General features: G+C 37.4%; 2 protein-coding genes across 2 annotated transcripts; one reads left to right on the forward strand and one right to left on the reverse strand.

Moving 5' to 3' along the window:
• Positions 1–2,316: 2,316 nt before the first annotated feature.
• On the reverse strand, positions 2,317–3,249 carry LOC101626587 (olfactory receptor 149-like). Its single transcript, XM_004688803.2, has one exon. The coding sequence runs from the start codon at positions 3,247–3,249 to the stop codon at positions 2,317–2,319; it is 933 nt and encodes a 310-aa protein (XP_004688860.1).
• Positions 3,250–12,815: 9,566 nt separating this feature from the next.
• Positions 12,816–13,751, forward strand: LOC101626811 (olfactory receptor 10G9-like). The gene has a single exon (XM_004688804.1). It carries the CDS (start codon positions 12,816–12,818, stop codon positions 13,749–13,751), a length of 936 nt encoding a protein of 311 aa, XP_004688861.1.
• The last annotated feature ends 6,796 nt before the right edge of the window (positions 13,752–20,547 follow it).

Raw genomic sequence — 20,547 nt, forward strand, 5'->3', positions numbered from 1 at the left:
GTAAGGACAGGATTGCAGACACCTGGACCCAGACAGCATGGGAGTGCGCATGTGTGAATGCTCACAATCGTGCCTACAGGGAATAGAAAATGCAGCAGCAGCACTATGGCTACAGAAAGACCAGAAGGCCACATGAGGAGAGACCAGAAGGCCACATGAAACTGAGAACTCCAGAGAGAGGCCAGAGAAACAGTACAAAGATTTGTGGGGGAGATGGGAGACTGCTAACCTGCTTGCCGCCCAGTAGAATTAAGAGTTGGAGATTAAGAAAGCAACTACTTAAAAAAACAATCCCATCTTGTGTTAAAGTAAGACAAAACACACCTGCAACTGTTTGTCTTTAACTAGCTTGATATCCCCCACCATCACTGTCACCACTGCCCGAATCCATCCATAGCATTTTTTAAAACTGTATTTTAAAACTGCCCTAAAACTTTATGTTAGCAGTTGTCAAATACTGTAAGGTGGCTCCATTTACATTTTTAAGAACTCAATCTGCTCATTGCTGACTGTGTAGAGAAGGGATCAGCCCTCTGATCCCATGGGTGGAATGGGGGGGGGAGGGGCTGTGATATATAATTTTTACTGGCCATCCAGTGAAACAAGATCCAGTGAAACAAGAGCAAAGACCTGGCATAACTCCTGGCTAAAACAATTTAGAGATATTAAAAAAGACACAAAAAAATGACAACTGTAATAAGGTCTAAGTAATTTCACATCATTCTAATAATCATTAACTGTCATGCCAAGAAATTCAGAAGAGACTTTCAATTTTGAAATTGCAATTACTAATTATGGAGACTATTCAATGCCCCTTTATTTCATCCTTGATGTGACGTTCTTTTTTTTTTTTTTTAAGATTTATTTATTTATTCGTACAGAACTGGGGTACAGGCCAGAGATGCAGAGGGTGAGAGGATTCACCAGAGACAGAGTGGGGAACAGAACAGGCAGATCGACGAAGTACACTGCTGAGGGGAGCAGTGGGCGGGTCAGGAGAGGTCTGCTGCGCCATGTGGTCACCTCCGGGGCAGGCGGGAATCGAACTCATGTGGAAGTGGCTTAAGCTTCTCTGTGCTGTGCATTAACCCTCTGCACCACCAGGGAGGGCCCGATGTGACTTTCTTTTTTAAGATAAAAGCAAGGTACTTGCTTCTGTAGCTCATATACTAAATAGAGCAACAAAGAAATTAGCATAGCCCTTGTGAAGGGACAAAAACTCAAATTTAGGAAGGATTTCATGAAAGGAAAGGGCAGTAAGGAGGGAGGTGGGGAGAAAGAGAGAGAGGGAGTAGGTTCAAAAAGTTCAAATTCAAAGTTAATTCCAAAGATCAGTTACAGAATTTCAAATTGAATTTCTGTCTGCATTTAAAAACAATGGTGAATTTTTACAAATGGAAATAATGTATTGTCTTACTTCGAAAAGCAAATGTGAACCTTATAATTTTGTATACTAGACCATCTCATGATAAAAGCTTTGAGTTTAAGTAATTTCACTAATTAATTCTTCAAGGGTCCATATCCCCAATACTCATTAAAACACATACACATACACACATTCATTAGAAAAAGACAAAAATCATAGTGAGTTTCTATATATATACCATCTCATTTCATCTTCCAGAGGTGCTGTTCTTTTTTAAAAAAAGATTTATGTATTTATGTGTATAAGAACTGAAGTACAGGCCAGAGGTGGGCACAGGGGTAAGAGGATTCACCAGAGACAGAGTGGAGAACAGAACTGGCAGATTTGAAATACACTACTGAGGGGCACAGTGGGTGGGTCTGCAGTGCCCAATGGAATTCTTTTGGAATGGGATATGATTAAAGCCAGAAAAATGTATAAACTAAAATTTAAGCTTAAATTTAAAAAGTGTGCAAACCTACTTTCATATTTCATACTAGCCAACCATAAAATCTAGTTTTATTAAATGGCCAAATAGAGACATCAGTAGGATGTAGATAATACAAACATGTTGAAAGGATATAGGAAGTAGAGGGCTGTGGGCTCCAGGACCTTGTAGCTTTAAGATAATTAATCAAAACAGGGCTCCAACATGAACAGACTGTAAAGAAGAAAAGATGCATTGTTTTGGCAAATGGCAAAAGGAAATCCTTGATCAATTTAAAAAGGTTCCTTGAAGAAGTATGGCAGTGGTTCAGCACCCCCACACCCTAATACTTGACTCTCAGGATTCCCAGAAGAGCCTGATTAGTAACCTCACCCAGCTCACTTTTTGGCAACAATACTATTATAAGAGTAGTGTATCTGAAGCAACTCCCCAAAGATTCTCAGGGAGGATTCACCCCTGTACCCTAAACCCCAGAAGTGTGGGCAACCAGAGTGAATACTCTCTTTAGAGCCCATTTCACATCTTTGTTTCTCAACGTGTAAATCAAAGGGTTAAGAGAAGGCGTGACAATATTATTCAACACCTGAATGACAGAGTCGAGCCATGGGCTGGAAGCAGGTCTGAGATAGATGAGCATCACAGGTCCATAAAACAAGAGGATGGAAATCAGGTGAGCGCTACAGGTTGAAAAGGCTCGGCGCCTGCCTTCGGAAGAGCTGATTTTCAGTATGGAAAGGACAATGTGACCGTAGGAAGTAAGGATCAGGAAAAAGCAAGTAAGAGTCACCACGTCCACCTCGGTGAAAGTCACTGTCTGAGCTAGAGTGGTGTCTGCACAGGACAGGGGCAGTACCACTGGGATATCACAGAAGAAATTGTCCACCTCGTTGGGGCCACAATAGGGTAATTTAAAGACAAGAAATGTGAGGATACTTCCATGTAGACAGCCACCCAGCCAAGTGCCCAAAGTCAGTCCAGTACACACCCTGTAGTTCATGATGACTGTGTATCTCAATGGGTGACAAATAGCCACAAAGCGGTCATAGGCCATCACAGTGTAGAGGAAACACTCGGTACCTCCCAGGACATGGTAAAAGAAGAGCTGGGAGGCACAGCCATGATAAGAGATGGTCCGGCTTTGTCCCGTTAAGTAGAGCATCATTTTGGGGGAACTCACTGAAGGGAAAAGTATGTCAAATACCGACAAGTTTCCCAGGAAGAAATACATGGGGGTGTGGAGGGTGGAGGAAACCAAAATAGTGAGGAAGATGAGCAGGTTCCCCAGCAAGGTGAAGAGGTAGAAGGTGAAGAACAGGACAAAGAGCATGATCTCCAACCTTTCAGTATTAGGAATTCCCAACAGGATGAACTCAGTCACGGAAGTGTAATTCTGCATATTTACGCTCGAGGTGGTCCTGGAAAAGTAAAGCAATTATCAGAACATAACAGCAAAAATGACTGAGAAAATACCTTTCTAGCAGACTTGTATCTATCCAAGGCAGTGGCAGCAAATAGAAAGATAAAGAGGAAAAGGAGACCCGTAATATATCTAGTTTGGCAGTCACGGAAGGGGCCGCATTGGACTTTTTCATATATTAAATAAGGTAGCAGAATAATTTACCTTTATAGTTAGTTAGTAAATATCTTACAGGGCTCAATTCTTATTATACATTTTATTTTTGGTAGCTTCTCCCAAACTGGTTTATTACTGCACATACTGGAAATATTTTATATTTTATATTTTATAATCACATCTCCAGTGGAAAATTTATGATCATCTTCTAAAACACAAACAGTGAAGTAAATCAATGTTATAGCAATAAAATAAGAAAAGAAAACAAACAGCATACAAAAAGAAAATAAAATTCATCTTTAGGTGATGACCTCATTTTAATATCAGCCAAGTCATAATTAATATTTAAAGAGGTAGGCGACCTAATGTACACACATAAAAAAGTAAACCAAAACAGAATTATATTCACTTGCCTATTATTTTTATTTTCAACAACAGTGTTTTCATTCTTCAGTATTTATGTTCAAGGAAAAAAGTATATAATTCATGTTTATAATCTGTTCTCACACATACCGAAGTTGGGTTAAGTCTAGAAGAAAGCATTGCATAGGTAATATAAACAACTATTGTATCCCACTAGAAGTGTAACTCTCCATAGCCACAGTTAGTTTCTATACTATTGATTCCACAAAAAGAAATGATACAATATTATTTTTGCTTTATTGTCAATCATAGATAACCCTAATTATGGCCCAATTTCTCCTTATGTTTGCATGTATCTTGTTTTATGTTAGCACATACGGGCTATTGGGTATAACTGGTTTTTCCTTTACCTGCAATCGACATTTGATTATGGGTAATAATCTCATAAACATATACATACTAATTTATAAATTGTCTTATTGATTATTATTTCCATCTTAACACGAGTAAAGACTTGTGCCATGAAGAAAAATCTGAAAAAATAGAATTTCTGGCATAAATAAAAGTAGTGGAAGAAGGAGCTCTTCAGATCTACATAAAGCGGATCCTTTCAAAATGTTTGATTAGATTATGATCTGAACAAAGATACAGACAGAAAGATAAAAAAAGAGTTCTTCCCACCCCACAATGCAATGTGAAGTTTGGGCCATGATAATCTAATCTCACATTAACATTCTATGTATCTGCTAAAAATATGAAGAGGAATAAAACAAAGTACTATTCTTTGAAGAGCTCATCCTAGATTTACTATAACTGTTTTCTAACACTGACCCCAAGTACCAGGTGCTAACCTCTTGGTCTTATACAACTTAATGTAGTCCTTCTGACCCACAAAAGAAAAATGGCTAACAATACCATCTGCCTCAGAGGGTCTTTGTGTGGACTGAATGAGATGACCATAAAGGGCTTTCCACAGTACTTGGCACTTACAGTAAATGCTCAGCAAAATTAGTGTAACAAGTTAATGCAGGTAAGACTAAGATAAGAATACATAGTAACAACAAAAATATTGCAGATATGAGGAAAATGCTAGAAATTAACTTGAAAAAGAATCTTTGAAATATCAAAAAAGTACAGAAAAGAAATATAGTTCAGTGACCTCTGACAAAAGAAAAAAAAAAAGACATTACAATGGAGAAGACATGATATTTTCAATAAATAGTACTGGAAAAAGACACTCATAAGAAAAGTAACTGAATAGACATAGACCTTAGTTATAATCCCTCTGCAAAAATTAACCTGAATTGATCACAGACATCGATGTAAAATGCAAAACTATTTTACTGCTGGAATATCAAATAGAACCTAGGGTATGTTGATGACCTACAAATATAATGTCAAAACACAGTTCATGAAATAATTAACCGGTAAGTTAAACTTTATTAAAAGTTTTTACCATGTCTGCTTTGTGAAAGACATTAAGAGAATAAGAAGAAATGCTACAGAGAAGGGGGAAATACCTGTAAAAGTCTCTTCTGATAAAAGACTTATACAAAATATACAAAGATCTTTCAAAGAGCTCAGTTAGGTGCAATCGCACATGTTCATGGTAAGAAGGGCATAGAGAAAACTCAATAAGAAGGAAACACCCAATTAAAACTCGAGGCCAAAGGTTCTAAAAGATACCAAAGAATGGGTGAGGGAAATAGCACAGAGGGAGAGAAAAGGAAAGAGCAGGACCAGTAGAACAAAAATTAAAGAGACACATGTCAGCTAATGGAAAACACATCTAACATATGTAGAGAATTTCTTTTTTAATTTCTAGACAAGAATATGTTCCTAAAGCCAAAATTCTAATTTGCATAAAACGCCAGAGCATAAAGGCAAAGGTTTACTCCTTCTGTTCTTGAATCCAAGGCAAGTAGATGCAAAGTTCAGTCTTGCTATGTCATCTGGTGCTGAAATTCTGGATTTAAAGTATTTTCAAACTCAGGTGTTTGTTTTGAAACAAAATTCCCAGTAGCTCAATCCCTACACTAAGATGAATTTGCAAAGGGAGCAATTAGAATCTTCTACTCTTTCCTCATATTCCTTTCCAAATACATATCTTATTGTTTCAAAATATTTCATACATTGATTACAAAATCTGCACTGCAACTGTGTAAAATATTTGATAAATATTAAAAACAGCAAAATCCCCTATTTCTTCTACCTTAACATTATCAATGTTAGTAATATTTTAGTGTTTTCCTCCAAAATTGCTCTATTACATGGTCATGGTATATTATAAACTAGTTCTAATTATATCTGTACTTTTGCACCTTTTCCTTTTTAAAATATTATCAAAATATTTTCCATACTACTCAATCATCTAAAATATAGTTAGTTAATGACAGTATCTATTCCACTGAGTAAATATGCCTATGTTATTCAACCATCTTCATTTTTTGTAATATTTAACTTTTATCCATTTTTCCTATATTTCCCAGAATAAATATATATCATAGATAGGTGACAGATGTATGATAGCTACATATAATGCACTATGATGCTATAGCCCCATAAAGTTTTCTATATTTGATATTTGATCAAGGATAAACTAACTTACATAGAAATACTATAAAATTATGAGCATTATAGTTTTTAAGATTATTTACTTTGTTAACAGCAGTACTTATGAGAGTTGTTAATATATTTATAAACTTTAAACGTTGTGTCATAAGCAATGACAATTAACTATTTTTAATATTTTTTTGGTTATTCTGCTTTGGTGATATTAAAATGATGTGGTATTGATGTTGGGATAGTCAAATGGAATAAATGAGAGGTCATAAAAACACTAGTCCTGAATAATGGATGATGATTAGTCAAAGGCATCATGGGAAGCTTTATTCAACAACGTTGTTTGGACAAATGGAGCAATAAGAAAAAAACCTCTTACCATAAACCATAAACTATATACAAAATCAATCCAGGTGTAATATAAACTCAAATTTGTAAAGTCAAGAATACCACTTTTACAAATAAAATTGGGGGAACTAGTAATCATCATGGAAACATTGATAGATAATTGAGACTAATAGTAAGAGTAAAAAAGAAAACCAAAATTATTAAAAAGTCACAGACATTATTTATAACTAGTATAGCTACTAAAGACTCATCTTAATAATATATGAAGAAGTCCTAAAATATATATGGTATGTAGAACAACAGCAGTCAAATGTGAAAGTAAGCAAATGACTTAATTACTTTTCACAAAAATATAAATACAAATAGCCAATAAATGATACAAAATCTAATCAATCATTTTAAGAATTAGGCAAATAAAAATTTTAATTGAAATAAAATCTTTCCTTAAGTAAATATAAAAGTCATCAATTACTAGAACTTTCACATTACAGAAGGGATAAATTTATGGAAGCCTTTAGAAAAATGGTTTATCACTTTGAAAAAAGCTTGGAGATATTTTCCCCACAATACAGAAATTTCTCTGTAGAAACCCATGCACATATTCACCTGGAAAATGAAATAATATTCAAGGCGTATTTTTTTGTTACAGCTAAAATGTGAACACCCAAATAAGTAAAAAGGACAAATTCACAAATAGGCAAATCAATATGTGCAGATATTCAAAACATAATTTTGTTCTATTTTTTTAGGCACTAGTTTGCAAAATTGTGTAGGTTTCAGGTGTGCAGTTGCTCACCAAAGCAACTATATATATATCACATCAGGCCTTCCACCAAATGTCCATTCACAGTCACTACCAACTATTGACCCCTCCACCTGTTCCAGCCCCCCTTTCCTTTGGTAAGCATTGGTCTGTTGATAGAGTAAAACATAATTTTAAATGCTAGAAACTAGACATTAAATATTAGTATTTGACTCTCTATATGTGTGTGTGTGTGTGAAATTTTAAAAAGCAAACTATTGTATAGAAATAACTTCCAAATTAATAAGAACGCTGGCATTTCCAAAGATAAGTGCATGACTAAATTGAAAAGTTGAATTAGAGCTTTTCTATACTGGACTATCATATAATAACAGCAGTTGGATTTATCTTTCCACAATGAATAATCACAAAACTAAACTAAAAATATAAAATCAGGTGTTTCCAGGTATTAGATGAATCAGATAAGAAAGGCAACACCACACTATAATCCCTGTCAGAAAAAAAGCGAATGCAGTGAGCAATCCATTTAGAGATGCATTCTGGACCTTGATACATGTATGAAACTTAAGTAAAGCACAACAGCCTTGTAACTTGAAGAGACAGAGTTAGTAGTTCTGGAAGAATGATTAGAGGTTGTGTAGCAGAATTCTTGGCATGACAGGTTTATACCATAAAAAGACCTCTAGATATCTTTATGTTGATACTGATCTGTGCATATATAGAATGGAACTCCAAAAGGCTGAGTAGCTGTGAGCTATAACCTGTGTCTGTGAGCTGAACAATTTCCAGAAACACACAGTGATGAGAAATATTTGAACTTTGATCAGAAAATTCTTATTGAAAGTGAGGACACTCAAGGAATTGGACCCCCAAAGGAATATGCCTTAATAATAGAGATAACGTATCTTAAATACTGCTATAGCCTCACTAGCCTAACAGATATTAAAAGCAAGCCTCAAAAAGTTCAAGTAGATCCATAAGGAACTTACTACCTGCCAAAATAAAGCCCACCACTCTTTAAAGGAAGACAACAATCAAATCCAGGTAGGATATACAAAGAAAACCACAGAAGATACATTTAATAAACTGATGAAGCCAGTGATAAAGACACATATCTTTAAAAGCAGCCAGATTTTAAAAATATCGAATACCAAACAAAACTGAGAAAGAATGCATAATTATCATCAAAACTATGCAAGACAGAAGGAAATTGAAAAGCATATTTAAAAAAGCTAAAATTAAAATGTCCATCTAGGTTGCTATATCTACCAAAAATAGCCTTAAAAAATCAACAGAAATAGGGCCCTCCCTGGAGGCGCAGCTGGTTAAATAAAGCACAGCACTGAGAAGCTAAAGCCACTTCCGCATGAGTTCTATCCCGCCTGCCCCGGAGGAGACCACATGGTGTGGCAGACCTCTCCTGACCTGCCCGCTGCTCCCCTCAGCAGTGTGCTTCGTCGATCTGCCTGTTCTGCTCCCCACTCTGTCTCTGGTGAAGCCTCTCACCACCCCTGAGCCTCTGGCCTTACCCCAGCCCTGTATGTACAAATAAAATCTTAAAAAAAAAAAATCAACAGAAATAAAGATCTATTTAGGGAAAAAAAAGTCAGAAGAATTTTATAAGCAATAAACCTGAACTACATCAAGTGTTACAAGTTCTTTACATAGAAGTAAAACAAAACCAAGAGAAAAACGATCTATAGAAAAGGATGAGTGGCAGAAAAGGAAACTTCTCTGTTTAAAGCAAAAATAGCAAGGTATGGTGGGTTTTTATGACATATACAAATGAAAAGACGACAACAACTATGCTGCTTTATGATCCATTCATTAACTAAAGGTAAAGTGTGATTGTGTGAAGATGAATATTGTGAACCCTAGGGCAACCGCTGAAAATAGCGGCATAGAAATAAGCATGTTATGAAGACAAACTGAAAGACACACCTACTTCCCCTGGCCCCCAAAAGAAAGTTTATTCATTTCTGTTTGAACATCAACAGAAGCTACAAGAATGTGAGGCTGGGCTCAGCTGTGTTTTTTTCATGTGCAAAGGACTATTAGTGCAAAATTCTTGCTGATGTTACTACTGGTTTACTCATCACCTAAAACCGCATTAGTTTTAATACAATTCAGTCAAAATAGTTTAATGGTTCCTTTCTTGGTCCTGAAGAAGGTAAAAGCTAGTAAATGTCATTATGGAACTCCTCTTGAGGGGAAAAAAAAAAAAAGAGAGAGAGAGAGACTCACTCAAAAAGTTTGCACAGCACCCTTAAGAGATTTTAAGTAATCTGAATAATTGAGTTTAGTAACAGTAGCGATTTGGATCACGGCAGCAAGATAGTAAAGAAATACTTTTGAACAGAAAATCAAGTCTTCTGGTGGGGTAGTGTTAAGTCTTAGCATTATCACCCCCACAGCCTAAATTTGAGCCCGGAGCTGACCCACATGGACATGGCCTGGCAGACCTCTGCTGTCTTGCCTGCTGCTCCCCTTAGCACTGTATTTCAGTAAATCTGCCTGCTCTGCTCCCCACTCTGTCTCTAGTGAATCCTCTAATCCCTGCCACCCCACACCTCTGGCCCACACCCCCCTCTTTCTATGCATAAATAAATAAATCTTAAAAAATACATATTAAAAAGAGAATATAAAAATCAGCATTTTATAAAGGTATTAATATTTTCTACCTATGAAATCCAAGAGAATGAAATAGAAATCAGTATCATGTAAAAGAACTTAAATAGAAGGTAAATTAACAAATATTGCTAGTTTTCATTTTATAACTATATTGACATATATTAATTGGAGGTAAATTGCAAATAATTCTTGAAGTATCTTCAAGAGAGCATTTTGATTAAATATGCTTTATGCCTTATATTAAATGGATTAGATGACATGTAAAATTTTGGTAATGCGCTCAATCAACTGGGAAAAATATTAACTTGGGAAGCTTTAGTTTCTCCAGTTCCAGCCTATGGAGAGTACTCTACTGGCAATGTATTTATGAAGCAGATTTTTTTTTCTATTTTCCAAATATCAAAAACTTTGGGTCTCTATCATATCAGGTTTCCTCCTGTTTTCATAAAGACTTTTCCCTGACAACTAAGACACACATTACAGAAGGATATTGTACCTTTTCTTAGTTATGTTAAATGAAGCTTTAAAAAAAACAACTTCCATAGGAAATATAAGTATGTTCTAAGATTACAGTGTAGAAGTTATAAAGACAGAAGTCTCTGAAAAGAAAAAAGAAAATCTCTGGATTAGATAAGGTAGCTTCTATTCTCAGCTAGGGTCTCCCACCGTTGACCGACCCCACAGGGAAGAAGTTTAATTGGTAAGATGTTTATCTAGGAAGAGCAATTCTCTGCTCATCCCTTGAGCCAAAAAAACAAAAACAAAAACCTCCAGAGCTCCTTTTCCACAGTGGCCGAAAGTAAAAGATTCATCAGAGACATGAACTGCCCCAGAGAATTGTCCCTTTGAGAATGGAAGCCAGCCAGCAGTTTCCATTTTGAATTGTGAAGATAAAATCAGAGAACCGACAAAACAAAATACGTCACTACTAAATCACTTCCTACACCAGCAATTTTCAAGTCCAGAGTGTCATGGATATTTTACTGCAAATTAATTTTTGGTCCAATGAAATCCCTTGTGGAATTATAACCCATGAAAAGCAAAATAAATTTAAGGACATTTAGAAAAATTCCTGAGTACTTATCATGACACAGAAATATTATCCTCACCTATAAGGACTCAGGGGCTAAGATAACATCTCCTGAGATATCAAATTAGTTTTAACCTCTATTATTTAATAAGTTTGTTTCTGTAGTTTGTTCTTGTGGTTTCATCTATGCATGAAAAAGAAGCATCCTATTCATTAAACACTGAGAGATTATTTAAATCTAGAATTTTATCCTACCATTCAAAACCCAGTTGAGAAATTGGTAAGTAGCAAAAGTAGGTAAAACTTCAGCATTTTTCATTGTTGGGAATAGGGGGAGGTTTACAATGTATTAATGGTCATTGTTTTTGTCTTTTTTTACTTCAACTTTGGCTTGTTTCTTTTTCTTTGTATATATAATCACATAGACACTCGTTTCATGTATAACAAATGGAAGTTAACAACTTATTGAGCTCCAGAATAATAGAACTCCTAGATATAATAAATTGATTTCATTTTAAAAACTTTATTTTTAAAAGCACATTTGTATCTGATTTATAGTAAACATAAGCACTCAGTCCTAGAACTAAAGCCACAGAGATAAAAGAATTAAAATAAACTAATTAAATAGACCTCTTTACTATTTAAGAGTATCTAATTCTTCATGGGCCTCTCATGATATAATGTGAGATGACATAAAGTGTGAGGAGGAGGATTGATGGCTTGGAGTGCCAGAGGCAGAAATAATTTTTTTAAAAAAGATTTATTTATGCATACAGTACTGGGGAGCAGGGGCCGTGAGAGGATTCACCAGAGACAGAGTGGGGAGCAGAACAGGCAGATGGAGGAAGTACACTGCTGAGAGGAGCAGCGGGCACACCAGAAGAGGTCTGCCACGCCATGTGGGTCACCTCCAGGGTGGGGGATCAAACCCACACTGAAGCAGATGCAGCTCGCTTGCAGGGCTGGGCAGCTGGGCTTTAACCTGTTGCGCCACCAAGGAGGGCCCAATAATAAAATATTTTCAGTAGAAACCTACATAAGATAAGAGTATTTGAGGAAAGTGGCAGTAATCTGACCATGTTTGCACTGGTTTGGTGACAGATTTCACCAAACTCAGGTGAATGTGGTCTGGGGTAGAAGAGAGGACCCTGGCTCCTCATCATGCGAACACCACAGGGCCCAACCTTGACAGCACTGCTCCTGCTCAGAGAGTTCGAACAAGGCAGTTTCCTCTCAGCTCTGTCATCAAGAATGAATATTTCTTTGGAGAAATTTTATTTATTGAGAAAATACTCTGATGATCAAAGAAACTGAATCTCTGTGTTTGGGAGTGTGATCTGAGTGTTTATGTTCTGCATGTCCTTGTCTCTGTGTGAGTGAGTGTATGTGAATGTGTGTTTGGGTATGTGTATGAGAGAGGGAGGGAAGGAGAGAGGGACAAGGGGAGGAAGAGAGAGAGCTAAATAAAGGCTTATTTGGTTGATTTTTTTTCTGTTTGATTGACTTTGGTACTGTAATAAGGAAATAGCCATTCCTCTTCAAAATCCCAAGCTGAACAAAGGTGCTATGTAAGTTCATCCCTTCATTCCCCCTCAGAGCTTTATGCATTTGCCATATTACACGAAATAGTTTCTTAGCCATACTGAATCTGCTTTCCTTCCTGTCAAGACAGAGTACTATATATGGGAAGAAATGACAAACGTGAGCCTGGTCACCACGTTCATCCTCATTGGCCTTCCCCGAGCACCTGCTCTGGACACTCCCCTCTTTGGAATCTTCTTGGTGATTTATGTACTCACCGTGGTGGGGAACCTCCTCATCCTGCTGGTGATCAAACTGGATTCCCGCCTCCACACTCCCATGTACTACTTCCTGACCAACCTGTCCTTCATTGACATGTGGTTCTCCACCGTCACTGTACCCAAAATGCTCATGGCCTTTGTCTCCCCGGAAGGGGGGGCTATCTCCTTCTATGGCTGCGTGGCTCAGCTCTACTCCTTCCACTTCCTGGGCAGCACCGAGTGTTTCCTCTACACAGTCATGTCCTATGATCGCTACCTCGCCATCAGCTACCCGCTCAGATACTCCACCTTGATGAGCAGGAGAACATGCGCCATGCTGGCCGCTGGCACGTGGCTGTGTGGCTCTCTGCATTCTGCTGTGCAGACCATCCTGACATTCCGCCTGCCCTACTGTGGGCCCAACCAGATCCAACACTATTTCTGCGACGCACCGCCCATCCTCAAATTGGCCTGCGCAGACACTTCAGTCAACGACATGGTGATCTTCGTCAACATCGGGGTGGTGGCGTCCAGCTGTTTCTTCCTCATTGTCCTGTCCTACGTGAACATCGTCTATGCCATCCTGAAGATCCGCACGTCTGATGGGCGCCACAAAGCTTTTCAGACCTGTGCCTCCCACTGCATTGTGGTGCTTTGTTTCTTTGTTCCCTGCGTTTTTATTTACCTGAGACCTGGCTCCCGGGATACTGTGGATGGGATCGTGGCAGTGTTCTACACTGTGCTGACACCCCTCCTCAACCCTGTGGTGTACACCCTGAGGAACAAGGAGGTGAAGAAGGCACTGCTCAAGCTGAGGAATGAGTCCGTGTTCACTCAGAGAAAATAATCAACAGAGGTCAGACATGAAAGTCATGTTTAAATGTGTAATTAAATTAAACCTCCCAGGTGAACATTATACTTTGAAGGAAACTGCCTATATTCAATCTTAATTTTCAAATGAAACTTTAATGAATTTTTCTGGTTTTCCTACTCTGTGTTTATCCAAATCCCAGGTATAGCAGGCATTTCATGGCAATAATCAAGAGGAAGAAAAGTAGCTTGTTTTTCTTTTTTATGTTTTGTCGAGTGAGTCCTCAGAAAAGTACTGTACTTCCACTCCCTACAGATATATTTCCAGAATTTCTATGTAGTATAATATTAATATTTTATTTTCTGCCATTTAAATTAAGGCATTACAGAAAACTTTACCCTTCCATTTTTAAAACTTCAATTGAATATATTGAAAAATCCACTTATAATAGTGACAGTACATTATATTAAATGGGGTCCATATGATGGAATGCTTATATTAGAAAATGTCGCACCAAAAATGATTTGTATAAGCTAATGAAAAATGTTTGACTTTTTGCTTTTTATTCACTTTGACTTCCAAGATTTTTGAAAGTAAACATTTATCCACTTATCTACTATGATTACTCAGTCAGTCACTTTATTACTACCACTACCTAGATTTTGCCCCTATATTTACACAGTTCGTGGTCTTTTATCCTAAATGCAAAGCTTCTATTTTTAGAAATCTCAAAATTATTTTTGTAAGTAAACAGAGAAAAATAATAAACACACGAAAGTAAGTAATAATCTGAAAGGTAATTATATCACTTCAAAAAACAATGACAGTGTCTTCCAATTTCAGAAATGATCCTAGGCAATACTTCCTATGTAATTATACCATGTCTGTAATTCATATTTATTTGATGTAAAGTGAGAAATGAACTGTGGACATCATCTGCTGGGTGTGGGCTTGGGCCATGAATCTCACAAGTAGTCATCCAAATATAGCCATATGTTGAAAATGTCATTTTTTTCTCAAAGTAAATGCTTTCTTTAAATATCACAAGTATTCTTATACATTACAAGTCTATACTGTACTGTTAATATAGCCAGATATTCTGAAAAGAGAAGACTGGAAGCAGATGTTAGGAATGAAGAGCCATAAGATACCCCAGATTTACAGCTGCCTTACAAAAATGATTTAGTAAGACATCCATTCATCCCTTCATACAAGACAGTCATATGTTACTCTATGTAAGCTGTGAAGCTATGCAGAAAGGAAATCATACCATGAAACCTATATAATCTATGAAATGGTCAGCTGTGTAAGAAGGAAATTATTAGTATTCATTCCAATAAATTGGACAGGAATAACCCATTCCATAAATTCACCTCATTTTTCAAAGGAGAAGACTAAAGACAAGTTGGACCACAGTTCCTAAGCCTTTAGGTTCATTCCTTCTTTGCAACATCATACTATTTTATTAAACTCACAATTTGAGTTAAACACATTTAACTCACAATTAAATAATTTTAATTCACAGTTGTGAATTAATTTTATTTAACTCCCAGTAATTACACAAAATGCTATGAGATATTTACTGCATGTTAAGGCACACGATGAACCATAAATACATAAAAAGAACAGACAGGAAAGATCTCTGCATTCACAGAGGTGATCTTCTGATGAGAAAGGAAAACAAGTTTATTATCCATTATTCAAGGTACAGTGTGATAAGTTCATGAGTGCTGAAAGAGTCAAAATATTATAACAATATGTATTAAACAAAACAATGCTCAAACTCATTTACATTTTTTGAAAAGATGTATTTATTTATGCAAACAGAACTGGGGTACAGGCCAGAGGTGTAGGGGCAGTGGAGGATACACCACTGTGGGGAGCAGAACAGGCAGAACTGACAAAGTACACTGCTGAGGGGAGCATTGGGGAGACAGGAGAGGTCCGCTGCACCATGTGGGTCACCCCGTGGGCAGGGGATTGAACTCGCAATAAGGTGGCCGCGGCAAGACTGCAGTGCTGCATCCTAACCCGCTGCGCCACCAGGGAGGGCCCTCATTTACATTTTTAAGTGTGACGTTGGAGATAAATATCAGTTGATTATCTTCATTTTAATTGCACAGTCATCATTATGAATTCTCTAAATCACAAAATTACTAGCCACAATTAATAAGATTAATTGTGGTGATTTAACTTTCAATTCATATAGAGTACAAACCATAGACCTAAAACCAGAATGACAATGTAACCATTGTGAAATATCTCAGAGCCTTGCCCATAATAAAAATTGCCCACTGTAGGGCACAGACACATCCCAACTGTGAGAAGTGCATTGCTCCCACTCCACAATGAGACTCCTCTAGTCTTGACTGACACAAAGGAGGAAAAGCATAGTCAACAGAGGTCAGAGCTATGAGGAATTAAATAGAGAATGCTGTGGTCAGGGATGATGGTCCAGGGAAATGGAGGCAGACGTAGGAAAACAGCTTTGAAGGTCAGATGGCCACTAAAAAACACTGCTATCGAATTAAAAAATTACAGAATATCATCCTCCCTCAAACCTGGCCACCACACCAATGAGACCACAATTTAATAATCCAGTAGATTTTAGCTTATAGCTGAATGAGTCCACGATACAGACTCTGAGGAATACCTTAATACCACAGCAATAGGATGCACAGCGAGACAACACTAGCACTATGTGAAGCTCCTGGCACCTAGACATACACCAGGCTGTAAACTACAAGTCAGATTGCCATAAATCCTCATAATGAAAGCCTATTTACCTCATTTCCTATGGAAAAATAAAAACTTTGGTTAATAGAGGAAACAGTAGACAACATAAAAGAACAGATTGGTAATGTTGGGAGTGACTAAAGATTTACTCACAAGGACTGAATTAGGGTGGTAAAGAATTGAGCCTTGCATTCAAGTTTGATAAAGTGGTAATAAACTGACCTTGCATCCAGGATGGGACTAGCTGAAGGTGATAACAAATGGGCCTCACATCAAGGACACAGCGATGAGTCACCCCCTTTGGAATCTGAGTTTAGAATCTATATAAGAGACTCTTCCCCCTTATTGAGTGGGCAGTAGCTGTGGACCCCACTCTAGGGACTCCGTCTCAGCTGCTGTCCTGGGAGCAATAAACTCTGCTTGCTCAGCCTTTCTGCCTCAAGTCTTCCTTTCTTGCGGCCAGTCACAGAACTTGGGAACAGACTCCCAGCGTCTGTCCCTCTTCTCCGCCTTTTCCTTTCAGGTAACATAAGCAGAGAGATGGAAACTCTACAATAGAGTCCAAAGGAAACACTCACACATTTTGCAGCAACATGGATCGAACTGGAAGGGATCACGTTTAGTGAAATAAGCCAGAAACATGGTTTTAATCATAGAAGGAGCATAAGGGATGGGGGGTGGGGGAGGGCAGAGAGAGAAACAAATGTAATAAAGTAAAAATGAGAACAACGAACAACTATAAACCAGAGACATGGTATGGAGTGGAAAGGGAATGGGATAAAAACTGGAGTGGGAAGAGGGCACGGGACTATGGTGATGACCCTGGAGACTGCAACTGAGATGGAAAAATATACAGAATAAAGCATTATATAAAAAATAAATAAATAATAATAATAAAAAGGAACCCCAAAACTAAAGAGCACTTTAATGAAAATGTAGATGCCTTTATGGGCTCAAGACCCCTCCCTTGTCAACTTGTGGGTAAGTGTGAAGGCCCGCCAGCTGGTGAGGTACTTTTGCAAATTAACACCAATATCCCTGAGCACAGGTGAAAGTACAATAATTCCTGTGTTGCACAATGTAGAACTTAGTATGGCCTCTTGCAGCGTCGACAGTCACATTCTAGGGTTTTCTAGCCAATATTACACACACACGTCTTTCTTCATTTTGTGTATCTTTTCATCTCAGTTGTAATCTCTGCGGACTTCCCACCACCACTTCGCCCATGTGCCATCATCTTTAATGTCATTTTTTCCCTCTTTGGTCAAACTCTTTTGGAATTCATTTTCATTTAATTAAAATTAGTGTGGGGAGGGAATAGAGACACTTAAGATTTGTGACGGAGGAAAACTCTGTCTTTTTCAAGGAAGTATTTGGACTTCTAACCAAGGCAAGCACAACCTTATTAAACACGATAGAAGTATCTGTTTTTTATGGGTAGAGAGATAAAGATGAGGTTGGAGATTCCAGAACCGTCTCATCCAAATTCTATCACTTGTCCATATCCTATTTTTAGAGTTTTGTTCTCTTCTAATAACTCATTTTATGTAAGAGTCCTGGCCAAAATAAGTTTATCTGATATTGTAATGAAAAATCCACATTCAGAATATGTGGTTGGGTTTAAAGATTGTTTTCTCTTTTTTTGCTGTTGTCTGTTCTTTTTGTGTTTCTTTACATTCCACATGTGACTAGAATCATATGGTATTTGTCTTTCTCTTTCTAACTTATTTAACTTAACATTATCCCTTCAAAATCATTGCTGTGTCATTGCAAGTAGCAAAACTCTCTCTTGCGGGAGCAGAACAGGTAACTGGAGCAGGTGGGGGAGGGTGCTGATGTATTTATGATGGTGAATAGTAATTAGTACTGAAATATAAGGCTATACTCCTGAAACTTGTACAGTATTGTAATCAGTGTTACCACTATAAAAATATATAACTTTCATTTAAAAAATAACAACCATACAAGTAATATGTATTTGTTGTTTTTTAAAATGAAGATCCAGATCAATAAAAAAAATCCACCAAAATGGATATGTGTGTGTTTTAATTTTTCCTGCTTCAATCTAGTGACACATACAAAAAAAGACATAACTTTGTCACCATAGAAATCCCTGGACTTCCACATGTCCTTTACTGGAAAATGAGCAGATTGAAAGCCTCAGATCCTGTCTGTAAGTTGTTACTTGCAATAGAAATTGCTACTCCTCTCCCAGACACATTCTATGGCACCATTTACATAACCACTCAAATGGAACACATGTGAGGTGAAAGGTTAAAATAGATAAGGTCTTCCAAGATCAAAGATCCATTTTGAAATTTAGAACCATAGTCTCAGTCTGTACTCAAGAATTCATTTACCTAGAATTATTCTACATAAATCTACATTCCCATCAGGGATATCACAGTACAGGAAAACTCCCTATTATGGGAGAGTTAGGTGTCTGTAGTCCTAAATTTCTTTCATCTCCTTTTGTATACGTAGAATGATCTATTAGCAGAACCCAAAATTTGCCATAAATTTAATAGCATTAGAAAGTATAGAAAAACTAGGAAATTATGTCTTTGCAATAGGGACATGTACTAATGAGTACACATTAAATTACTGGCCTTTGGCCTTAAGGAAGAATGGCTTTTTTTTTTTTAAAGATTTATTTATTTATTCATACAGAACTGGGGTACAGGCCAGAGATGCGGAGGGTGGGAGGATTCACCAGGGACAGAATGGGGAGCAGAACAGGCAGATCGACGAAGTACACTACTGAGGGGAGCAGCGGGCGGGTCAGGAGAGGTCTGCCACGCCATGTGGTCGCCTCCAGGGCAGGCGGGAATCAAACTCTGCAGAAGTGGCTTAAGCTTCTTAGTGCTGTGCTTTAACCCACTGCGCCACCAGGGAGGGCCAGAATGGCTTATTTTATTAGATTAAGTCTAACATTGTATCTCACAATGTTCTTTATAAGCTGTATACCAACAATGATTCAAATGATTACAACATATTTAAAAGAAGACAAAACATACTTTAACAAACACTTATTGATCATTAGTTTGTCCAACACTATTTCACAACTACTTCTTCCTCAGTGTTGAGTGAATCCCTATCATTTTGTACATAAACTTGTCTGGGAAAGTCTTATTCTCTTTCAAACTCTGTTTTTCATGTGTAAAATGGGAGTATGTTCAATATTCTTTCTTGAAGTCCTTCCAGCTCTAATCTTGTTTGAATTAAGAAACTGACAAGTTTTCCATACTCCATTTTCATCTCTTATTTGTATGTTGGATGGTTTAGACTTTCTGTCAGAAATCCTGTTATCTATCCTAGCACATCATATTAGTAAGTTACTCTTTCCATCTAAATTAAATCCAGAACACACTTTTAAAATCATTGACATATGGCACTGATGTAACACCTTTAGCTTTAAAGTTCTTTCAGATTCCATCCCCATACCTTTATGGAATATGAAAGTAAGCCAGAATAATCTCCAACACACAAGCAAGAAAACTAAAACCCAGAGAAATGAAGGGAATGACCCTTTCTGACTCCTAAAAAAGAGCATCTTCCTTTGGATTCTGTGTTACAGGGATAATACCAGCAACCAAGTACATTTCCTGGAATAGCTGTAGTTTATGTTTTGATGGTAACAAAGCCCTCAGTGACTTACTTCCACATAAATTAATTGCCCAAAAGGGTGACGCAGAACTAATAATGTTAGTCCCTCACCCCTATCCCAGGGGGACTCCTAGGAGGAGAAATTGCTCGCTAGAAAACAATACTCCAGAGGTCAAAACTTAGAGATGTCACTGCCACTATTTCAAAAGATTTAAGAAGAGGAAAGATGAGGCCAGATTGTGTACAGAAAGAACATAGTGACCAAGCGGCATGTCAGTGAAGGAGATCAGGGAACCTCTCACGTTGGTAAAGAAGCATCAACAGGAAGCAGCAGAGCGCAAGAACAAGCTGAGGGAAGCAGCAGGCCATGGCCTCTCTGAAGATTCACCTCCAGGTAGTGGCTACTACCAGAAAAGACTCCTGAAGGGAGCCAGAAGTGTAGGAACAAAAAGTCTCTGAAATGTATATTTATTTGAATATAGAGATTTTA

This window comes from Condylura cristata, unplaced genomic scaffold (genome assembly GCF_000260355.1).
Source record: "Condylura cristata isolate star-nosed mole 26May11 unplaced genomic scaffold, ConCri1.0 scaffold00025, whole genome shotgun sequence".
Taxonomy (NCBI): Eukaryota; Metazoa; Chordata; class Mammalia; order Eulipotyphla; family Talpidae; genus Condylura; species Condylura cristata.

Coding starts and splice junctions, on each gene's coding strand:
- LOC101626587 (XM_004688803.2), bottom strand. CDS start 3,249: ATGCAGAATTACACTTCCGTGACTGAGTTCATCCTGTTGGGAATTCCT.
- LOC101626811 (XM_004688804.1), top strand. CDS start 12,816: ATGACAAACGTGAGCCTGGTCACCACGTTCATCCTCATTGGCCTTCCC.